General features: G+C 43.2%; 1 protein-coding gene across 1 annotated transcript in view; it reads left to right on the plus strand.

Annotated features, from left to right (window-relative positions):
* The window catches only part of FYB2 (FYN binding protein 2), a 94,607-nt gene that overhangs the window by 1,457 nt on the left and 73,716 nt on the right, over window positions 1-19,434 (plus strand). Inside the window, 2 exon segments of the mRNA XM_078073092.1 lie at window positions 2,405-2,566; window positions 5,641-5,674. Coding sequence (XP_077929218.1) covers window positions 2,405-2,566; window positions 5,641-5,674 — 196 coding nt within the window.

The following is a 19,434-nucleotide window of genomic DNA, read 5'->3' on the forward strand; positions in this document are numbered from 1 at the left end:
CACCTTGGCCTTCTTGCTTTTCCTTAGATAAACCAAGCTAGTTCCACCCCAGGGCCTTTACACTTGCTGATCTCTCTGCCTGGCACAAGCTTCCCCCAGGTCTTTGATGTCTCACTCCCTCACTTCATCATGGTCTCTGCTGAGGGTCACCTGTTGTGAGTGGAATTTGTGAGTCACCATCTACAATAACCACCCCACCTCCGTCAGTCTCTGTCTTCTTATGTTGCTTTGGTTTTCTTCATTGCCCATCCCTACCTTGTATATTGTTACATATCTGTTTGTTTACCTCAGTAAAATGTAAGTTACATAAGGATTAAAAACTGTCTTCCTTATCACCATATCCCCAGCACCTAAAAGAACAAGACCAGGTTCAACAGGTCCTCAAAACCTATTTATCGACTACTTGAATGAATGGGTGGATGGACCGGTGGGTGGAGGGATCTCCTGCTTACAACCATATATGTATTTAGAATAGAGTCTAAACTATTTACTACTGATTTCATGGCTCTGCACCTTCTGGGCCCTGCTTATGGATCTGACTTACTGCTGTCCTGGCTCATGAGTGGACACACTGGATTTCTTGCTATTCTGTGAAGAGACTTTATTGTGCTTGGGACATTTACATTTGCTCTTTCTCTTCCTAGAAAACTCTTCTTTGAGCCCTCTGTAGCTACATTTAGGTCTAAGTTCACATGACACTTTCTCAGATAATCCTTCTCTAACCTCTGTATCTAAAGACCACTGCCTCGCTGTGAGCAGTTGGCACTCGTTCCTAGCAGCCTGTTTTATTTCTTTCATAGAACTGACAGGTCTCTGTGATTACCTTGTTTGTGTGTTTCTCATCAGTCTCCTCCTATTAGAATGAAAATTCCTGAGGGCAAGGCTCTATCTGTTCTTGTTCTTAACTCTATACCCAGCTTCTAGAACGATGCCTGGACTGTAGTACATAAATTGTTATTGATGAGGGGATAGGAAAGTAGAATGAATGGGAGGAAGGAAAGAAGGATGGATTGCCTACCTGACGGAGCTGTTGAGGGGATTAAATGAGATGACCCATGTCTATCTCTTAGCACAATGCCTGGTAAAAATTAGGAACCCAATTTGTAAGGGATCATTCATTTTCACTACATCTTCTTAATTTGATAAAAACTGAAATTTCTGACATCATGACTTATAATTAAAGCCTAAGAAGAGAGGAGCTTGGTCCTAACTGATGTAACCCCTGCTAGTGGGGCAAGAAGGAAGCTTCCCTCCCCCCCCCGCCCCCCCCCCCCCGGCCTCTTTGCTCTCAGAGGGCGACAGGGCTCTGAGGAAGTTGTATGGAGGCCAACGTCTTTATTTTTTGGCATGGATGGTATGTAGTCAACCCCTGTATTATGTGAACCCCAAATCAAGGCACTTGGATCATACAAGGTTTTGTGCTATTTTCACTGTAAGAGGCAGATACGATTTTCATATATAACATTGGAATTTCTGTTGGAGTTTGGCTTCTGAGCACAGAAGGATGAAATGTGTGAAATTGAGATTGTCCTGGAAAATTCCAGGACACAAAACCCCAAAATTCACAGGTGCCCACGTACCTCAAAGTTAGCCTTGTCCCAGGCTATGAGTCCTGGAAATCGGAGAGCAATTCATCCTCTTTGTAGCCCCCATGTTATTTGCATGTCCTAAGTGATTGAAGCATCCTTTCGGGGAATAGTCACCATCCATTTCCTTGGAAGTAGGCACCATGCTCGATGCTGGCAGAGATCCGTGTGGCCTGGTGCCTGCACGCGAGCAGCTCTCACTCGATGGGAAGATGGACCCACCCTTCTCATATGCCACAACACTGAGAGAGGTGTTAACAATACGTTGTGAGGATACAAAACAGAGAGTGGTTAATTCTCACCTCGATTTTGAAATCAAATAAAGTTTCCCAGAGGAGGTGTCATTGGAACAGGGCCTTAAAAAATGAGTCAGAGCTTTCTAAGAAAGAAGTGAGGGAAGAGCATTCCAGAACCAAGAAGGGCATGAACAAAGTTTTGGATATACGATGGCTTTTTAAATCAAATTTGGAGAATTAAGAAGCCATTGGTGTGAGTGAAAGATATTTGGGCTTGAGGTTGGGAAAGTAGGATGGTAAAGGGTGGTAAGAGAAGAATCTGGAAATGTGGATTGGGGTCATGTGGTATTTACATGCCAGAGGATGAAGTACATACATGGACGTCCTGCCGAGGAAGCCAGGCTTCAGCCTCGGGCAGCAGGCTGGTGACATGATCAGCTTTGCGTTTTGATCAGGGCACTCTGGCCAGTAGGAAGAGAATAAAGGGGAGAGAGACTGAGGCAAGGACTGGTCAGTTTCACCCAAGAAGATATGAATGGAAATAGTAATAACCTGCATTATCTTCTTATTATCCATGCTCAGAGAAACAGCCAGTTGATAGGCATCACCAACTTCTCAAAACGAAACCACTGCCTTCCATCAAGTCCCTGGGTCCTCCTCCCCCAAAGCCTCCGAAGCCCCCAGTCGTGAACCTCCAGGCCTTCCAGAGGCAGGCAGCTGCAATTTCCAAGGTCCACAGGGAAGGTAAGAAAACGCACAGGGCCCCGCACACAGCCAGCCAGCAGGAGTCACGGTTCCAACACCCGTGTCCCCTCTGTTACCTCCCTCTCCATGTCAACTCCCAGGTGATAATGCCCAGCTGCTTTTCCATGGGGCTGGACATCCATCACTGGTTATTTCACGTATAGGCTATGGCAGCTTGCCCGTGAAATGACAAATCTATGGGAATTGGCCCCTTATCGCTCCTGGGCCAGCCCGCTTCCCCTGAGAGCATTGCATTTGATCACTGGGAATCTGTCCAAGAGGAAGAAAAAGAAAAGTAGTTGAGCAGGGAGCAGGGAGTTTTTGTGTTTCCTACAAAGCCTGTGTTGTCAACACAATCAGTGCAGTCGGAGAGGGGAGAGAGTGAAAAGGGAGGAAAGGCACTGTTAACTTGACCTGTGATCCTAATGGGGGTCCCTCTGGTCTCTGTGATCTGCCTTTGGTAATTAGCCGAAGGGCCCCCACCCCTGCCCCCACTGGCCCTTTCCAAGAACTGAAGCATCCTGGGAAGTCCTTCTTCTGTGCTGTTTTGTGTCTTCCTCTGCTACTCAAAGAAACGCCTTCTCATTCCCTCTCCACTGGCACCGTGCTCTGATCTTGTTGACACTTCAAATGCCTTTGCTTATGTTTGCACTAATGAAACATGAGGCGAACACACACTTTGGGGTGCTATGTAGTGCCGTGCTAACATTTGTCTTACTGTGGCCACGAGCGCCAGCAGATGGTACACTCAGAGAGCTGAGGCCATCTTGCATTGTTCATTTGACCACTTTGAACAACCTCATGGCAGTTAAATTTCTTGAACTCACTCAGTGGTTCTCAAAGTTCAGCCTGCACCAGAATCACCTCGAGGACTTGTCAAGACACAGATCACAGGGCCCTATTCCCAGAGTTTTCTGGTTTATTCGGTCTGGATTGGGTGCCTAAGAATTTGCCTTTTTAACAAGTTTCCTGGGGGGATGCTGATGCTGCTGGTCGAGGGACCATACTTGGAGAACCACTGCTGCAAGTCATCTTAAGTCTTATCCTAAAAGAAAGTTCATCTTGTGTCCCCTCGTGCATGCACCTAATCTCAGTTGACTTGGCCAAGACCCCGTAGTGCCAACCCTAGTCCCCCGAGGTCCCATTTCCTCTCCACCAAGATGAACCAGGAGAAACTTGCCAGACTGCAAGCCCAGGTGCACATTGGTGGAAAAGGAACAGCTTGCCGGAAGAAGGTGGTTCATAGAACGGCTACAGCCCTAGTTCTCCGTTTTGTTTTGTTTTGTTTTAAGATTTTATTTATTTATTTGAGAGAGAGAGTACATGAGAGAGCATGCATCGGGCGGGGGAGGGGCAGAGGGAGAAGCAGACTCCCCACCGAGCAGGGAGCCCGATGCGGGGCTTGATCCCAGGACCCTGGGATCATGACCTGGGCCAAAGGCAGACCCTTAACCGGCTGAGCCACCCAGGCGCCCCAAACCTTAGTTCTCCTTAAAGAAGTGAGGGGTAAACAATATCTCTGGTATTGAAGAAGTGAATATGGTCACATACCAAGGAACCACAATCCCTTTCCACAAGCCTGAAGTCCAGGCATCGGGGGCAGCGACAGCCCTCACCATCACAGGCCATGCTGAGGAAGCAGCTGACAGAAATGCTACCAGTGTCTTAAACCAACTTGGTGCAGACCATCTGACTAGTTGAGGACGACTGGCTGAAGCTCTGCCCACACAGTGCGTGGATGGAAATGCACCACTTGCTACCAGAGAGGAGGAGGAGGAAGAGGAGGAGGTTCCAGACCTTGTGGAGAATTTTGATGAAGCTTCCAAGAATGAAGCAAACTGAATTAAGTCAAGTTCTGAAGAAGATGAAACTTGAAGAAGTGACTGGGAGCTGCTGTTTTATATGATGACTGCTTTTTAAAATTTTGTTCGTGGATCTGACGGACTCGAGATCTCTAGTATTTTTTTTTTTTTTTTAAAGATTTTATTTATTCATTTGACAGAGAGAGACACAGCGAGAGAGGGAACACAAGCAGGGGCAGTGGGAGAGGGAGAAGCAGGCTTCCCGCTGAGCAGGGAGCCCGATGCGGGGCTTGATCCCAGGACCTGGAATCATGACCTGAGCCGAAGGCAGACGCTTAACGACTGAGCCACCCAGGCGCCCCGAGATCTCTAGTATTTTTAAGCCCAAGCCCCTTGGACACTGCAGCACTTTTCAGTTTTTGCTTAGACACTATTTGTTCGTTGCAGCTCATTAATCTGGAGAAGCCTGGGAAGTTTGAAACAAGGTTAATAAAGTTCTTTGCCTGGTTAAAAAAAAAAAAAGAAAATGAAAGAAAAGAAAACAAAAGAGCTCTCTTATAAGTATACTTTAATAATAATTTGGCCACCTCCATAACAGAGAAGGCTAAGTATGATTTTTATAAACATTAAATAATTCAGACCTCAAACCCTCTCTCTGAAAGCGAAGAAGGTTGTCAGAGAACATAGAACAAAGCACCAAGTCTTCTGTAGTAAAATGGCCTTTGTAAATCCCAGCTCCCCGACTCACTAGCTATTTAAGTTTGGGCATCTTACTCACTGAGCCTCATTGTCCTTATCTGTGTGCGGATGACAGTAGCACTCATCTCTCAGGGTTTTTGTGAGGATAAATGAGATGAGTCATGGAAAGGGTTTAAACAATGCTTGGCATACCAGTAAGCTCTCACTAAATGCAGGCTATCATTAGTGTAAGCTCGTGTTGAGCAGCCACGCTCTCTTTGCCCTGGGTGCTGTGAGAGACATGAGAGTTAAAGAGAGAACCCCCCCCCACACACACAAGTTCTGGTGCTCCATAAGGTCAGAGTCTCATCCTAAAGATCAAGATTGTATTCATATAGAAACACCATATAGTGTGGGTGAGTGCTGCGCTGCAGGACGGAGGGCCCCCTAGGTGCCGGGGGGCAGGGAGGCTTGGGGCACCAATGAGTTGCCACTCCTCATTTTGTCTCTGGGGTCAGGGCATTGCACAAACAAAGTTCACTTTTGTCAGGCTGCCACCTACACCCTTTTTCACTCTGCCTCTTGCTCTTGCAGCAACCGTGGAAGAGACCTGCCTGCCTCCAGAGAGGTGAGTACCTGTTTCTTAATTGTGGGGGAGCATAGAGCATGGCGCATTGACAGGCTGCTTAGCCAGCCCGAGAACGGGCAACAAGCACAAGGCAGGGCGCCTGGGTGGCTCAGTCGGTTAAGTGGCTGCCTTCGGCTCAGGTCATGATCCCAGGGTCCTGGGATCGAGCCCCGCGTTGGGATCCCTGCTCAGCGGGAAGCCTGCTTCTCCCTCTCCCACTCCCCCTGCTTGTGTTCCCTCTCTCGCTGTCTATCTCTGTCAAATAAATAAATAAAATCTTAAAAAAAAAAACACACACACGGCAGGTGTCTGTGTATCTCAGAAGGGTTGCAGGAAGAACAGATTTATAAGCAACAAACTGCAACTTTTGTTTTAGAGGCGAGATTAAATAAACTGCATTTAACTGCTGTGCTGACATTAAGTTGCAAAGGTGGTCCTCTGAGCTACTTTTATTTATTATACAGCTGGGTTCAGTAAGTTGAAACATCAGCTTCCATAGTAATAAATCAAATTAGAGGCTGCAGAATGCTGTGGGCATTGGTGTGATGTTAGGACTTGGTAATGGGACAAAAGACCTTCTGTTTTTGCTGTACTTATTCTGAGAATTTTGCCATGTAAGTGTCAGGTCGTTAATTCACTCAACCAAATATTATCTGTTGAGTCCTTTGATGTGTCATGCATTGAACTGGCTACTTTTTACAGATTTTCTTGTTTCCTTTTCTCAAGGCTGCAAAATTGCCACTGCTGGCCTCATTTTATAGCTAAAGGCACTTGGGCTCAGAAAGTCTGGCCACTTGCAGAAACATGATTCCAGCCCAAGTATCCCCAAACTGTTTTTTCTATTGAATATAATGGAAACATAAGCTTGTGTAAGTTTGATGTATACCAGGTGTTAGTTTGATACACACATAAATCACGGTATGATCACTCCCGCAGTGTTAACTAACACCTTCAGCACCTCACATAACTCTCATTTCTTTTTTGTGTTGAGAACAGTTAAGATCTAATCTCTCAGCAACTTTAAAAGTTATAACACATTATATTTTTTACCGTAATCACTCTTTGTACGTTAGATCTCCAGAACTTATCTACTAGTTGTAAGTTTGTACCCTTAAACAACTTCTCCCCAATTTACTCACCCCTCAGCCCCTGGTAACTACAATTTACTCTGTTTTTACAAGGTTCGGTTTTTTAGGTTTCATGTATAAGTGATACTCTACAGTAATTGTTTTTCTGTCTGACTTATCTCACTTAGCATAATGCTACCAAGGTCCATCCACGTTGTCACAGATGACAGGACTTTCTTCTTTCTTGTGGCTAAATAACATTCTATTGTATATCTACTTCACATCTTCTTTATCCATTCATCTGTTGATGGGACACTTGGGTTGTTTTTGTATCTTGGCTATTGCGAATAATGCTGTAGTGTTAACATGAGTGTAGCAGTCTCTCTTCGAGATGCTGATTTCATTTTCTTCAGGTACATACCCAGGAGTGCTGGATCATATGGCAGTTCAATTCTTAATTGAACTTCTATACTCTTGTCTGTAATGGCTGTACTAACAGGTATGCCCAAACTGTTTTGATTATATCACGTCACTTCCCTCACAAAGATGTTCCTTTTCTCAAGAAGGTCAGCCTTAGAAGAAGTAAGCATAGGGGCGCCTGGGTGGCTCAGTCGTTAAGCGTCTGCCTTCGGCTCAGGTCATGATCCCAGGGTCCTGGGATCGGGCCCCACATCAGGCTCCCTCCTCGGCGGGAAGCCTGCTTCTCCCTCTCCCACTCCCTCCTGCTTGTGTTCCCTCTCTCACTGTGTCTCTCTCTGTCAAATAAATAAAATCTTAAAAAAGAAGAAGTAAGCATAAAAACAAATAATCATATTATTTACCAAATGTTTATAATAGTAGAGTGTGTTAAGTTTTCTAATAGGGGAAAGTACAAGAGTTAGAGGTTGTGCAAATATGGGAGTTTTTGCCTGTCCTTGGGAAGGCCAATGAAGTCTTGATAGAAAATGTATCCATTATCTTTTGCTACAATCATACTACATGATAGGCAACAAAATACCCATACACACAGCAGGAGTGTGGGTTTGGCTGATCTGGACTGAGCTCAGCTGGTATTGCTAGTATGTTGCAGACTACCTAGGCAGTTTTGCTGATATGGACCGGGGTTGCTCATGTGTAGGGGTCAGGCTGCAGCCGGCTGATCCCAGATTGCCTTGGCTGACATGAGTGGGGCAACCTGACTTAACACCAGCTGTCTCACCCTCCAGCAAGTTAGCTGAGGAACGATGTTCAGCCACAGCAGACAAGCAGGACAATCCCCATTGCACAAACACTTTTTCAACTCTGTATGTCATATTTGCTAACATCCTCTTGGTCAAAGCAAGTCACATGGCCCAGCTTCAGAGTGGGAGGACGCCAAAACTTTACCTAAAAAGGGGCAGGGATCCCGGAAGGAAACATTTGCAGGGAGTACTGAGGATCGACATGTGCTGGGTAACATAGGGAGGGGTGCTATAGGCAGAGGCGGGAGGTGTAAGGAAGCAGGTCTCAATGGTGAAAATTAGAAATAGGTAAGTAGAATTGGTGTGGAAAGGGTGGTATGAATGGAGAGAAATGCTATTGCAGAGGAAGACAGGAACCAAATCTTGGAGGTTCTTGTCCACCAAGGAACTGACCATGGGTGTTGGGCATGGTTCATGTGTCCCAGGAACTCCTAGTTTAGTCGCCCATTTAGAAGAGTTAAATGACTGCACATGGTGGGTCAGTGAAGCCACATTCTATGTGCATTTATGTGAAAGAGAAAATTTAGACAGCTAAGGCAATGATTTGCACTGCTTACTCGATGAACATGGGCCCCCCAGTGTGACAGTTTGAGGGGACAGTGTAATTCTGCTGTGCTCTGAGCCAGTCTTGGCTCCCTCAGGACTCGCGTTCTGTGAGCATCTCAGCGTGACTGTATGTGTGCTGTGATCGTAGTGTGTAACTAGATCGGTATTAATACTTCCTACAGTTTGGCTCTGAAATAAGCTGACTTCTTCTCTGGCCCTTTAATCAAAGACAGCAGTCTGTTTCCACATGGAGGACAAGCTTGCTTGACGGGCAAGTATTGGGAAACAGTGGCAAGTCTCCAATGTGACAGCTTCTTCCTAAGGGACTTGGGAGGGCAATCAGACTGTTGTGTCCTTTCACACTGGCTTTAGAACCTAACCATCATCAGAAATGAGGTTCGTTGTACCTCAGTTATGATATGGGCCATAGTGTTGTCAGAGCACAAAGCAAAACAGACAAAGAGGGACCTGGGATACTTAGGGGAGGCTTCATGGAGGAGGAAAGATCTTCAGATGTCTCCTGCATGATGGGTCAGAATTAGTAGGTTTACTTATTCCCTTTTGTGAAACTGTACAGTAGGTGAAGGCAGGGCACTGTTCCCAGAAATGACCACATTCCTGACTTATCATTGGTTAATGGATGATGGATAGACCAATGGATGTTCAGTATAGAAATAGAACATGACTGAAAACAAGGCAGTAATAATAAAGTGGAGGATGAACAGACACAAAGTATTCTGATGTGGAAGAATAAGAGATGAGGTTGGATCCTAATGTTAATTACATGCCATGCTGAGGAGTTAGGACCATAGCTTGCAGTGATGAGTTTAAACAAGTAAATGGCATGATGCTGAGCAGCCTTAGATACAACTTCCATGGAAACCAGTGCTTGTTTGGAAAGAACATCTCCTGTGTTCATGGTATTAATCTTCAGTACAGATATTAGATTAGGAACAGAATACATTGGGTCTCATTACTGGAAGGGGACCTGGCAATTATTAACAAATCTGGGGTTTTTAATCTGAGCCCTACCACTTAACACCTACATAACCTTGGACAAATGCCTTAACCTCTGCAAACCTTACTTTCTACTTATGGAAAATGGGAGGCTGATAAGACCTAACTCATATAGTTGTGGTGATGTTAAATGCAACAATAATTGTAAAGTGTTGAGTGTAGTACCGAGCATCTAGAGACTGTTCCATAAAGCTTGCTTAGCTATCATATAACCCCCTCCAAAGGCAGGAATCCATGCTCAGAACCTTAATCTCTTCAAAAGTCCTTTGAGGAGGAGTTCATTCCCTGAAGAATAAGAGATGAGGTTGGATCCTAAAGTTAATTAGGTGCCATGCTGAGGAGTTGGGACCGTAGCTTTCAGTGATGAGTTAACTTAAACAAGTAATATGTTTTTCTTGTTGGGGCAGATTTTATTCATTTAACGTATATATATTTTTTTATTTAAATTCAATTAGCCAACATATAGTATATCATTAGTTTCAGATGTAGTGTTCAACAATTCATCAGTTGCACATTCAACATATATTTATTGACTGTCTACTATATGCCAAACCCTCTTATATATGTTGAGAACATAGCAGGGTATAGAGTAGACAAAAGTGTCTTACATGCATGCACACATACATGCACACACACATTTGTTTTATTTATTCAAAAGTCCAAGGTGAGCTGGGACCAAAAACTGACATCCCTACCCCAGATTTCCAGCCATCTGTCCAAGATCTGCTCATTGGTAGAGTAGACAGGGTCTTTACCCCTCCCTTACCTGACAGTTCTTAAAATATCTAAGGACTACATTCTGTTAAATAAAACTTTCATCATTTTCAACCATTATTCCCAAAATAGTCTATGTTTTACCCATATTTTTTAAAAGATTTTTATTTATTTATTGAGAGAGAGAGAGAGAATGATAGAGAGCATGAGAGGGAGGAGGGTCAGAGGGAGAAGCAGACTCCCTGCTGAGCAGGGAGCCCGATGTGGGACTCGATCCTGGGACTCCAGGATCATGACCTGAGCCGAAGGCAGCCGCTTAACCAACTGAGCCACCCAGGCACCCCACCCATATTTTTATAGATATATGTTTTTAATCATCTTGTTAGAAACTCAGTGCATTCGTTCTGCATGGAGCACTGGGTGTTATGCACAAACAATGAATCATGGAACACTATATCTAAAACTAATGATGTAATGTATGGGGATTAACATAACAATAAAAAAATTAAAAAAAAAAAAACTCAGTGCATTTACAGTAGCCACTTTCGCTTTTGAACCTTCACATCCTGCATTGTGTCCTGCAACGTGTACAAGTCTGGAGTCAGATTCCCGTAGAGTCAGACCCCTCCTCTACACCTACGACAGCTCAGAGCTTTGATATATACATCTGTGAAGTGGACACAATAGTACTTCATTGATTGTCATGAAGACTAAATGAGATAAATTGCATAAAGCATGGAGTATACAGAAGATGCTCAATGAGTTTTGGTGTCCTCAACCCTTGGCCTCTCCATCCCTTGTTATCTCTGGAATAAATATCTCATTAGTTCCCAACAGTGCAATGACTCTTTGGAGGTTATTCTTTGTCATCACTCTTTCATGCAAACCAAGTTGGCTGGCATCCCTCTTGAATAAGCAGCCCCTATTTGTATGAGCAAAGCAGGTTAGTCCCAGGGCAGCAATTAGCGCTGGGTCTCTGTCAGTACTTAGCAGAGTCGGCTAATATTTTATTCATTAGCTATAAATATGGCTTTTCTCCCATTAAGAAGTGTCAGAGGGTAGTCCTGACTCAGGAAATCTCTGACTCAGACATTAAGGAAGGGAGAGCCTGCCTATTTCAGGAGAGAAGATTCATACAGTATAGTGTTTCTCAGACGAGGGTCAATGGGTAGGTCTCAGGAGTCCACCATTTTCTCTCCTGAACTTTTAAATTTTGTATTTCGTCTTAATGTTAGTCTTTAAAAGATACTATAAGCCTATTTTGAGTCTTCCGGATGATCTCTTTCAACCTAATATTTTGGAACACACTTTTTATTTGTGCCTTTGATATTTCTACCCCCTGCCAAGTGAAAAACACAGACGACTCCTAGGGCCAGGTGGATTATGTGACTATGTCTAGAACCTGTGCTAGATAACAGCGAGGGAGAGATCCTGTGGAAATGGGAAGAAATACCTTACCCAAGGCGTTCAAATAAAATATTGATAGAACAACAACACTGTGGTAAAGCAAAATGCATCTGTAATCTTTATTTGAATAGTGATAAGTGCTATAAAGAGAATGTTTCAAAGAGCATTCAGATAGTAACTGGGGATGGGGAGTGGGATAAAGGATGTGTAGGATGATCAGGAAAGGCCTGAGGTGGTGACATTTGGGTTGAGACCTGCATGATGAGGACCCAGTCATGAAAGGTCTAGGAGATGGACATTCCAGGAGAGGGAATGGCTGGAGCAGTGTCTCGGGGAGACCTGTGTCTGCACGTTGGGAGGAAGGAGGGGGGCAATAGCTAAAGCACAGTGTGCTGGTGGAATGGTGGTTGTCTTGACAGCTGTGGAGTGAATTTGGATGCTGCTCTCTAAATATGTTGGGAAACCAGAGGAGTTTTAAACCAGGCAGTGACATGAGCTGACATGTGTTTTGTAAAGATCACTTTGGAGGCTACATAAATAAAACACTTAGTGTGGAAACAGGTAGAAACAGCTTCAGAAGCCATTGCAACAACAAAACAGTAACAATAAACAGAGCAATCGGCATTCATATTGGTGGTGTTCTAAGCACTTTAAATGTATGACTCCATTTATGACAATCCTAAGAGGTAGATGATATTCCAATTTTATAGATGAGGAAACTGAGACACAAGGAGGTTTAATCACTTGATATGGACAAGATGGTAGAAATAGAGATTTTTTTTAAAAAGGGACTCAAGATGTATTTTGGAGGAAAAGCAGTGATTGTGGGATCAGCTGTGGAGAATGAGACGGGTGGGCAAGAGAGGAGTATAAGACCATTTCCAGGTGATTTGCTGTTTCCATCATTGTTGGCATCAGTATGTGTGGGGTCCTTGGCACATCATCAGTGCTCAGTGCAATACTGACCCTTCCTGAACAAGCTATTTGGGATTTTTACTTAAAACAAGCATGTCTTACATGTGCACGTAAGACCAGAACCTCTTAGGACTAGTTTTTAAGTTGTTTGGAACTACAGTGTTCTTTCGTGAATGGCTGCGTTTCAGGTAGTCAAGACAGGTATAGACCTGCTCTGACTGACCAACAGCAAATCAGGTTCCTCATGATGGTATCTGGGAAGTGAAGGTGGGCCCTCACATCTCAGTGCGCTAAACTGAATCACCATGGGGCAAGAATGCAGACGGGATTTTTTTAAGCCTGTGCCTTATAAGTTTTAGACCCAGAATATTCAGATGGCTTCAGCTCAAGCCACTTCATTGAATTCTTATTATCCCTTTTTAATTGGGTTTCAGAAACACAACAAGGCTGCTGTTTGGCCTATTTTTCTAAGGGCAGTGGTGGCAAGAACAGTCCATTTATTTGGGGGTCTTCTTTCATATTTTCAAGTATTCCTCCTTTAAAAAGAAATTCACCTATAGATTCTGTTTATTGAACACTTACCATAGACAAAGGCTTGTTCTCCATACTTAATGTCCACTCTCTCATTTTAAAATTCCCAACCAAAACCACCCCATGAAGTTGGTGGTTAGCCGACTCTCTGACCATAGAGTCAGCTTAAGGAATCCAAGATGATGCAGCTGGATCATCACCCTTGCAGAGTTTGACCTGGTCAGCAGGGCTCCAGAGCATCACCTCTCAACCACCGATGCAGACTGCCTTCCTGAGGATTCACGTTGGATCTTTACCTACGAAGAAGGCAAGGTTTAACAGACGCATGGCCTGCTCTACAAATTGAGCCTAGACATTCCCCAGGCAGGTGCTCTTGAATACCTCTCCTGCCTTAGGATTTCTTTTTCTGTCTGCAGAAAGGTCTGAGTAGGGAGCCTGGCCAGGGTGGAGCTAAAGTATCAAAGTGTTTGGAGCCAAGTCTCACCTTTTCTCTTTAGTGGCATTCAGATGACAAGCTGGAAAAATTCATGACTTAGGAAGAAATCAGGCAATAAAGTTGCAGACTTGGAGCCTATTTTTGTACATAGGTTTATTCAGAAAGGTTGAATGGAAACTAATCTTTGAGTATTACCACATGCTGGGCATTGCTTAGCCCTTTACACCTGTCAGACTCATGTTAGTCCCATGATCATCTTCTGAAGGCAAAAAACTGAGGGCTCAGAGATTTTTCATGACTTGCCCTAAAGTATAAGATAGTATAGAGCTAATCTGGGATGTGAACTCAGGAGTGGATGTTTATAAGGATTTTCAACTACACTATCCTGTCTCAGAATTTTCCCAACATGAAAAAAAAAAAAAAGAATTTTCCTAACGTGAGAGATTTTTGGAGGTTATCTGTTAGATTCTAAATTCCATGATTGTCTTTCTCCACCTTTCTCACCACCAGGAAGTAGACATGCAAGTAATAATTATTTAATGACTGAGTAAGGGATGGACCAATTGAGTGACAGATTGAGGGAGAAGGATAGATAAAATGATACCACCTTCCATGAACTTTTATATAAATAAAGCATTCCTAGGCTCTCTCATCTGTATATTTTGCATTGATCTGCATGTCCAGTATCCTGTCCTTCTCATATTAAACAAAGCTAAATAATTAGAACAGTCTGAGCCCTTGTTTGCCCTTGTGTATCAAGGAAGGGCTCTTGCCATGGGAAGACATGGACTCACACGAAAGCTTCTCTGTCCTCTGCTCCTTCTTAGTCTAGCATTCAGCTCCAAGTGACACCACCAGGAAGCTTGTCCTTATTACTCTAGCCATCCTGGAAGGCACCCCCCTCTCATGCCCCATTCAGTAGTTATTTACTGAAACTAATCATTGAGCACTTCACTTCCATTTTACATTTAAAATAAAATTCAGAAACCCCAAACTCCTTACCAGGGCCAAGAGAAGGCCCCCCATGTTCTGGCTACCCTGTACTCTCTCCCTTGTTCACTGTCTTCAGCCCCCTGACTGGCCTTTTGGCCTCTCCTCAAACACAGCAAGCATGTTCTTACCAAGCACAGATGTTTGCTTCTTCCTGTGTGCAGGGTGACCTCCTCCCAGATCTTTAGCTGATGGCTCCTTTTCATCGCGCAGGATTCGTTCAGTCCGTCAGTTAGTCAGTGACTGTTTATTGAGCTCCAGCTATGTGCCAGACATGGTTCTAGATGCTGATAATGCAACAGAAAACAAAGTCTGCCCTCGTGAATATGCCTTTTAGTTGGGAAGAAGGACAGAGAAGCAAATAATGATAAAATGTAAGACAATGATAAATGCTTACATGTCCACTTCCCCGACCACACCTGTGTCTCCTGTCCCAAGGTACCATCTGTTCCATGCAGAGGTCTGCTTAATTCTTCTGTTAGTACTTACTAATGCTTCAAATAATAATTATTCTGGTTTATTTTCTTTGTTATTCTACACCATGAGAGTATTGAGTTCAAGGACCTTGTCTCTTATTTGCTTTTATATTCTAGAACAGTGCTTGGCACAGAGGAGGAGCTCAGTGAAAATGTTCATGATGTGACATCATCTGTCTGTCTGTGTAGGAGTTTTCAGTATCACTCTGAGCATCAGAGGAGGATCCAGATAACCGGGAGCCTATAATGTGCCAGGCATTGTATTTGTCATGAGGGACCCAGCAGTGAGTGATCTACAAGATCGCAGAGCAAAAGAGAAAAAGTTAAAGTAATAAAAAGTAATGAAATGATTTAAAGATGAGGACAACTACTAAGAATCGTATAAAGCAAAATGTTATATAGTTAGAGATGGTGGGGAAGAGGGCTATTTGGAAAAGAAAGTAGAAGAAGGACTTTCTTGAAGGCAACCTATAAGGGGAGACCTGATGGTTGAGAAAGAGCTGGCCATACAGAGTCATTCCAGGTGGCAGGAACAGCGTTTGCAAAGTCCTTGAGGTGGGAGAGAGTGTGGCATCCTTGCAAGAGAGAGAGGAGGCCAGTGAGGTCAGAGTGTCCTGGTGGAGGAGGAGAATGGTTGGACAGGAGTTTGAAGAGGTTGCTGGAAGTGAGATAATAAAGGGGAGGCACTTGATGGTTTTGTAGTTGTTGCTGTTTTTCATTAAGAATCATAGGAAGGGGGAGCCTGGGTGGCTCAGTCAGTTAAGCATCCGATTCTTGATCTCAGCTCAGGTCTTGATCTCAGGGTCATGAGATGGAGTCCTGCATTGGGTTCCATGCTGGGCGTGGAGCATGCTAAAAAAAAAAAAAAAAAAAGAATACTAAGAAGCCTCAGAAGAGTCTTAAGCAGGATTGTGATAAGGTTCAAATCCTCTTTTTAAAAGATCATTCTGCAGTCCCATCCATGTTGATGTGAAAGTTGGGTATTCAACCTTTCTGATGGCTGAGTAATATTCCATTGTATATATATACCACATCTTCTTTATCCATTCATCTGTTGAAGGGCATCTCAGCTCTTTCCACAGTTTGGCTATTGCAGACATTGCTGCTCTGAACATTGGGGTGCATATGGCCCTTCTTTTCACCACATCTGTGTCTTTGGGGTAAATACCCAGGAGTGCAATTGCTGGGTCATAGGGTAGCTCTATTTTAAAATTTTTGAGGAACCTCCACACTGTTTTCCAAAGTGGCTGTACCAACTTGCATTCCCACCAACAGTGTGAGAGGGTTCCCCTTAGCCCAGTGATGGCTATTAAGGAGGGCACGTACTGCATGGAGCACTGGGTGTTATATGAAAACAATGGATCGTGGATCACCACATCAAAAACTAATGATGTATTGTATGGTGACTAACGTAACATAGTAAAATTTAAAAAAAAATAAATAAATAAAAGATCATTCTGACCACTTTGTAGAGAATAGATTATAGAAGGAGCAAAGAGAATGACAATTTGTATTTTAAAGAAAAGTTGGAGTTTGTGAAGAGGCCATTGATTATAAGGATCTGACAATCAGGAGAGCCACATATATGGAAACACAGCAGTAGAAAGCATCCTGGTGTTTTCAGGAACCATAATCTGACATGTTTAGAATGGATAGTAGTGGGGTGTGGGGGGCAGTGCAGCATGGAATAGTTCATTAAGTGTTGGCTGAATTATACTATGGACTTAGATGGTACTTTGTATACTTAACTGTATATGATTATATACAGTCTGTTTTTATTATTTCTGAGATTCTTGGGTGTTCCCCACCTTCCTGTCTAAATTATAAATTCTTTGAAAGCAGGGAGAGGATCTACCATCTCTTACCAGCTGCATGATTGAAGTTTGCTTCAATGGAATGCTTTTGCAACAGTTGAAAATTAGAAGATCCAGGGAGTACATTGTAAAGGGTTAAGAGCATAGACTTTGGGTCAGATGACCTCAGATTCCTATTTCGAGCTCTACACACGAGGTGTGTGATCTTAGAAAAGTAATTTAATATCTCTGGGCATCCCATTTCCTCACATGGGAGATGGTGAAATCAATAAGTCCTACCTCCTAGGATCGCTGTGAGGATTGAGATGAATATCTGTAATTCCACAGAGTGTCGGGCAGTGTTGTCTACACTTGATAAATGGCGGCTCTTTGCTGTTCGTTGGTAGGAGCGGGGTTTGTCTGTAACAAGGTCTAGTGCTACAGAAGGGCTGGAGTCAGCAGACAGGGTTCCTGCTAAAAGCCTGCCTCTAGCTCTGAGGATAACCTACTCTACCTTTCTGTGAAACAGGTGGGGTTGGATATTATGGCCACCTCAAAGAGACACCCTGAAATTTGAAAAGCTGATATTTTACAAGTTGACCTTACTAATGAAAATGAGGGCTTAAGGTTATTTTGTTTTAGGCTACAGAAGCTGCCAGTGGTTAAGTAAGAATCTGCTTTAGTGGTGGCATTAGGAGTCGGAGTGCTTTAAGAAAGTCAAGCCTAAGGGGCACCTGGGTGGCTCAGTTGGTTGGGCAGCCAATCTTGATTGAGCTCAGGGTCAGGAGATTGAGCCCCACATTGGGCTCTGCGCTCAGCAGGGAGTCAGCTTCAGGATTCTCTCTCTCTTCTTCTCCATCTTCCCCCCCGCCCCCGCTACTTGTGCGTGCTCACTTGCTCTCTCTCTCAAATAAATAAATAAGTTAAAAAAAAAAAAAGGAAAGAAATAACATTTAATTTGCACATCCTGTGGCCAGTCAAGTTAACACATAAAATTAGTTACCAGAGTCATCATAGTTTTGTGGCCCTTTATAGGAAGAATGGAGGTATATATTCATAGATTAAAAACAAAGAAATACCTACTGTCCAAAGTGATGTTGGAGGCATCGTATTTGTTGTTTGTTGCGGTTGTTGTTGAAATCAAAGGAGAATTAGTAAGGTCATGAAACATGTACTAGTAAGGTTGAGCTTACACACATATACACACATATGTATATATACACATTTAAAGCACATGTATCATATACAGAGATATATATGCACAAACCTGTGTGTGTGTGTGTTCTGTTGAAATGAAGGAAGTGGTTGAGGTGGTGGCAGGAGCGTGGAGTAGCAGAAGTAGTAGAAGAGGAAACGTAGAAGACAGAGTTTCAATAGCTTGTGAAAGAAGAGTGTCCTTGAAAATGTATCACATATTTTTGTGAACCTGGCATAAATGCATTCTGAGATCCATTGTAGCACCTAGTCCTAGTCTTTTTTAAAAGTCTCATCACCAGTCACTTAACTCAAGAGGAGGAGTTCTTAAGGTGAAGGCCTGTGGGAAGAGCAGTCTTACCGAAGGTTATTTATTGGAGATGGAACTCGCCCAGTTTGGGACATTAGGTAATTGAGAAATCAGATGGTCTTATACTTCCTTGTCACCAGGCACCTGTGGAATGTCACACAGAGCCACTCCTGGCTAAGCTACCCGTGTTCTTATATCCAAAATGGGTGGCCCACTGAAAGGAGAAGTGAAAGAAGCTGGATTTTCAACTTCTGTTTACCTCCCTAATAAAATAAATAGAAAAGTGCACCTAACAGGTTTTGCTGTTCAAGTCTCAGTTTTTCCACCTAACATAAGCTCTTCTTTAGATTTTCCAGAGCCTTCTTGCCCTGAAAAATTTCAACTTACCCTCTTGTCATGTGGAACAGGAGAAGATGAGAGAGAATATGTATTTGTCAGGCCTTGACCACATGTTAACTGAGTTATTCCTACACTAAATGGCCACAGTGAGCCAGTGAAGAAATTAAGGCTCTGGGATCTTAAATGACTGCCTGAGACCCACATAGTCAGTAAGAGATGGACGTGATGAATCTAAGTACAGCGCCTAACACATGGCAAACACTCAACAATTGTAGCTAATTCTGTGATAGACTGTTTCACTGTTCGACCAAGGGAACAGGTGTTAGAATGAGCTGTGTGAGCCACTTCTCTAGAATGTACAGCTTCACACAGAGGTTGACTAAATTATTTTCCAAAAGACAGCTGTGGTCTAGGGGTTGACATGGCAAGTAGAAACAACCGTTAGAGGAGGTCACAAGTCCACGATTCAAACAGAGACCCCACTGTTCAAAAACTGATTTTGAAGATAGAATTCCAAGAATTCAAACACAATGAGAAAATTTCTTTTGTAAATCATCTGTCACACTAACCCTGCATTTACAGAGCTGTTGTTTCTTCTTGAACATACATAATGTTGAAAATATCATTAAGAAACAATGTAATACTTAAGTTATTAGAGGTTTTCTATGAGAAAGTCAGAAAATAGAGAAAGTTGATGCTATGTCAGTAATAAAAAGAACTTTCCAAAATGCAAACTTCAAAAAAACCTTTTTCAGTTGGGTATAATTGACATATAATATTATATAATTTTCAAGTGTACATCATA

The sequence above is a fragment of the Halichoerus grypus genome, chromosome 5 (genome assembly GCF_964656455.1).
Source record: "Halichoerus grypus chromosome 5, mHalGry1.hap1.1, whole genome shotgun sequence".
NCBI lineage: Eukaryota > Metazoa > Chordata > Mammalia > Carnivora > Phocidae > Halichoerus > Halichoerus grypus.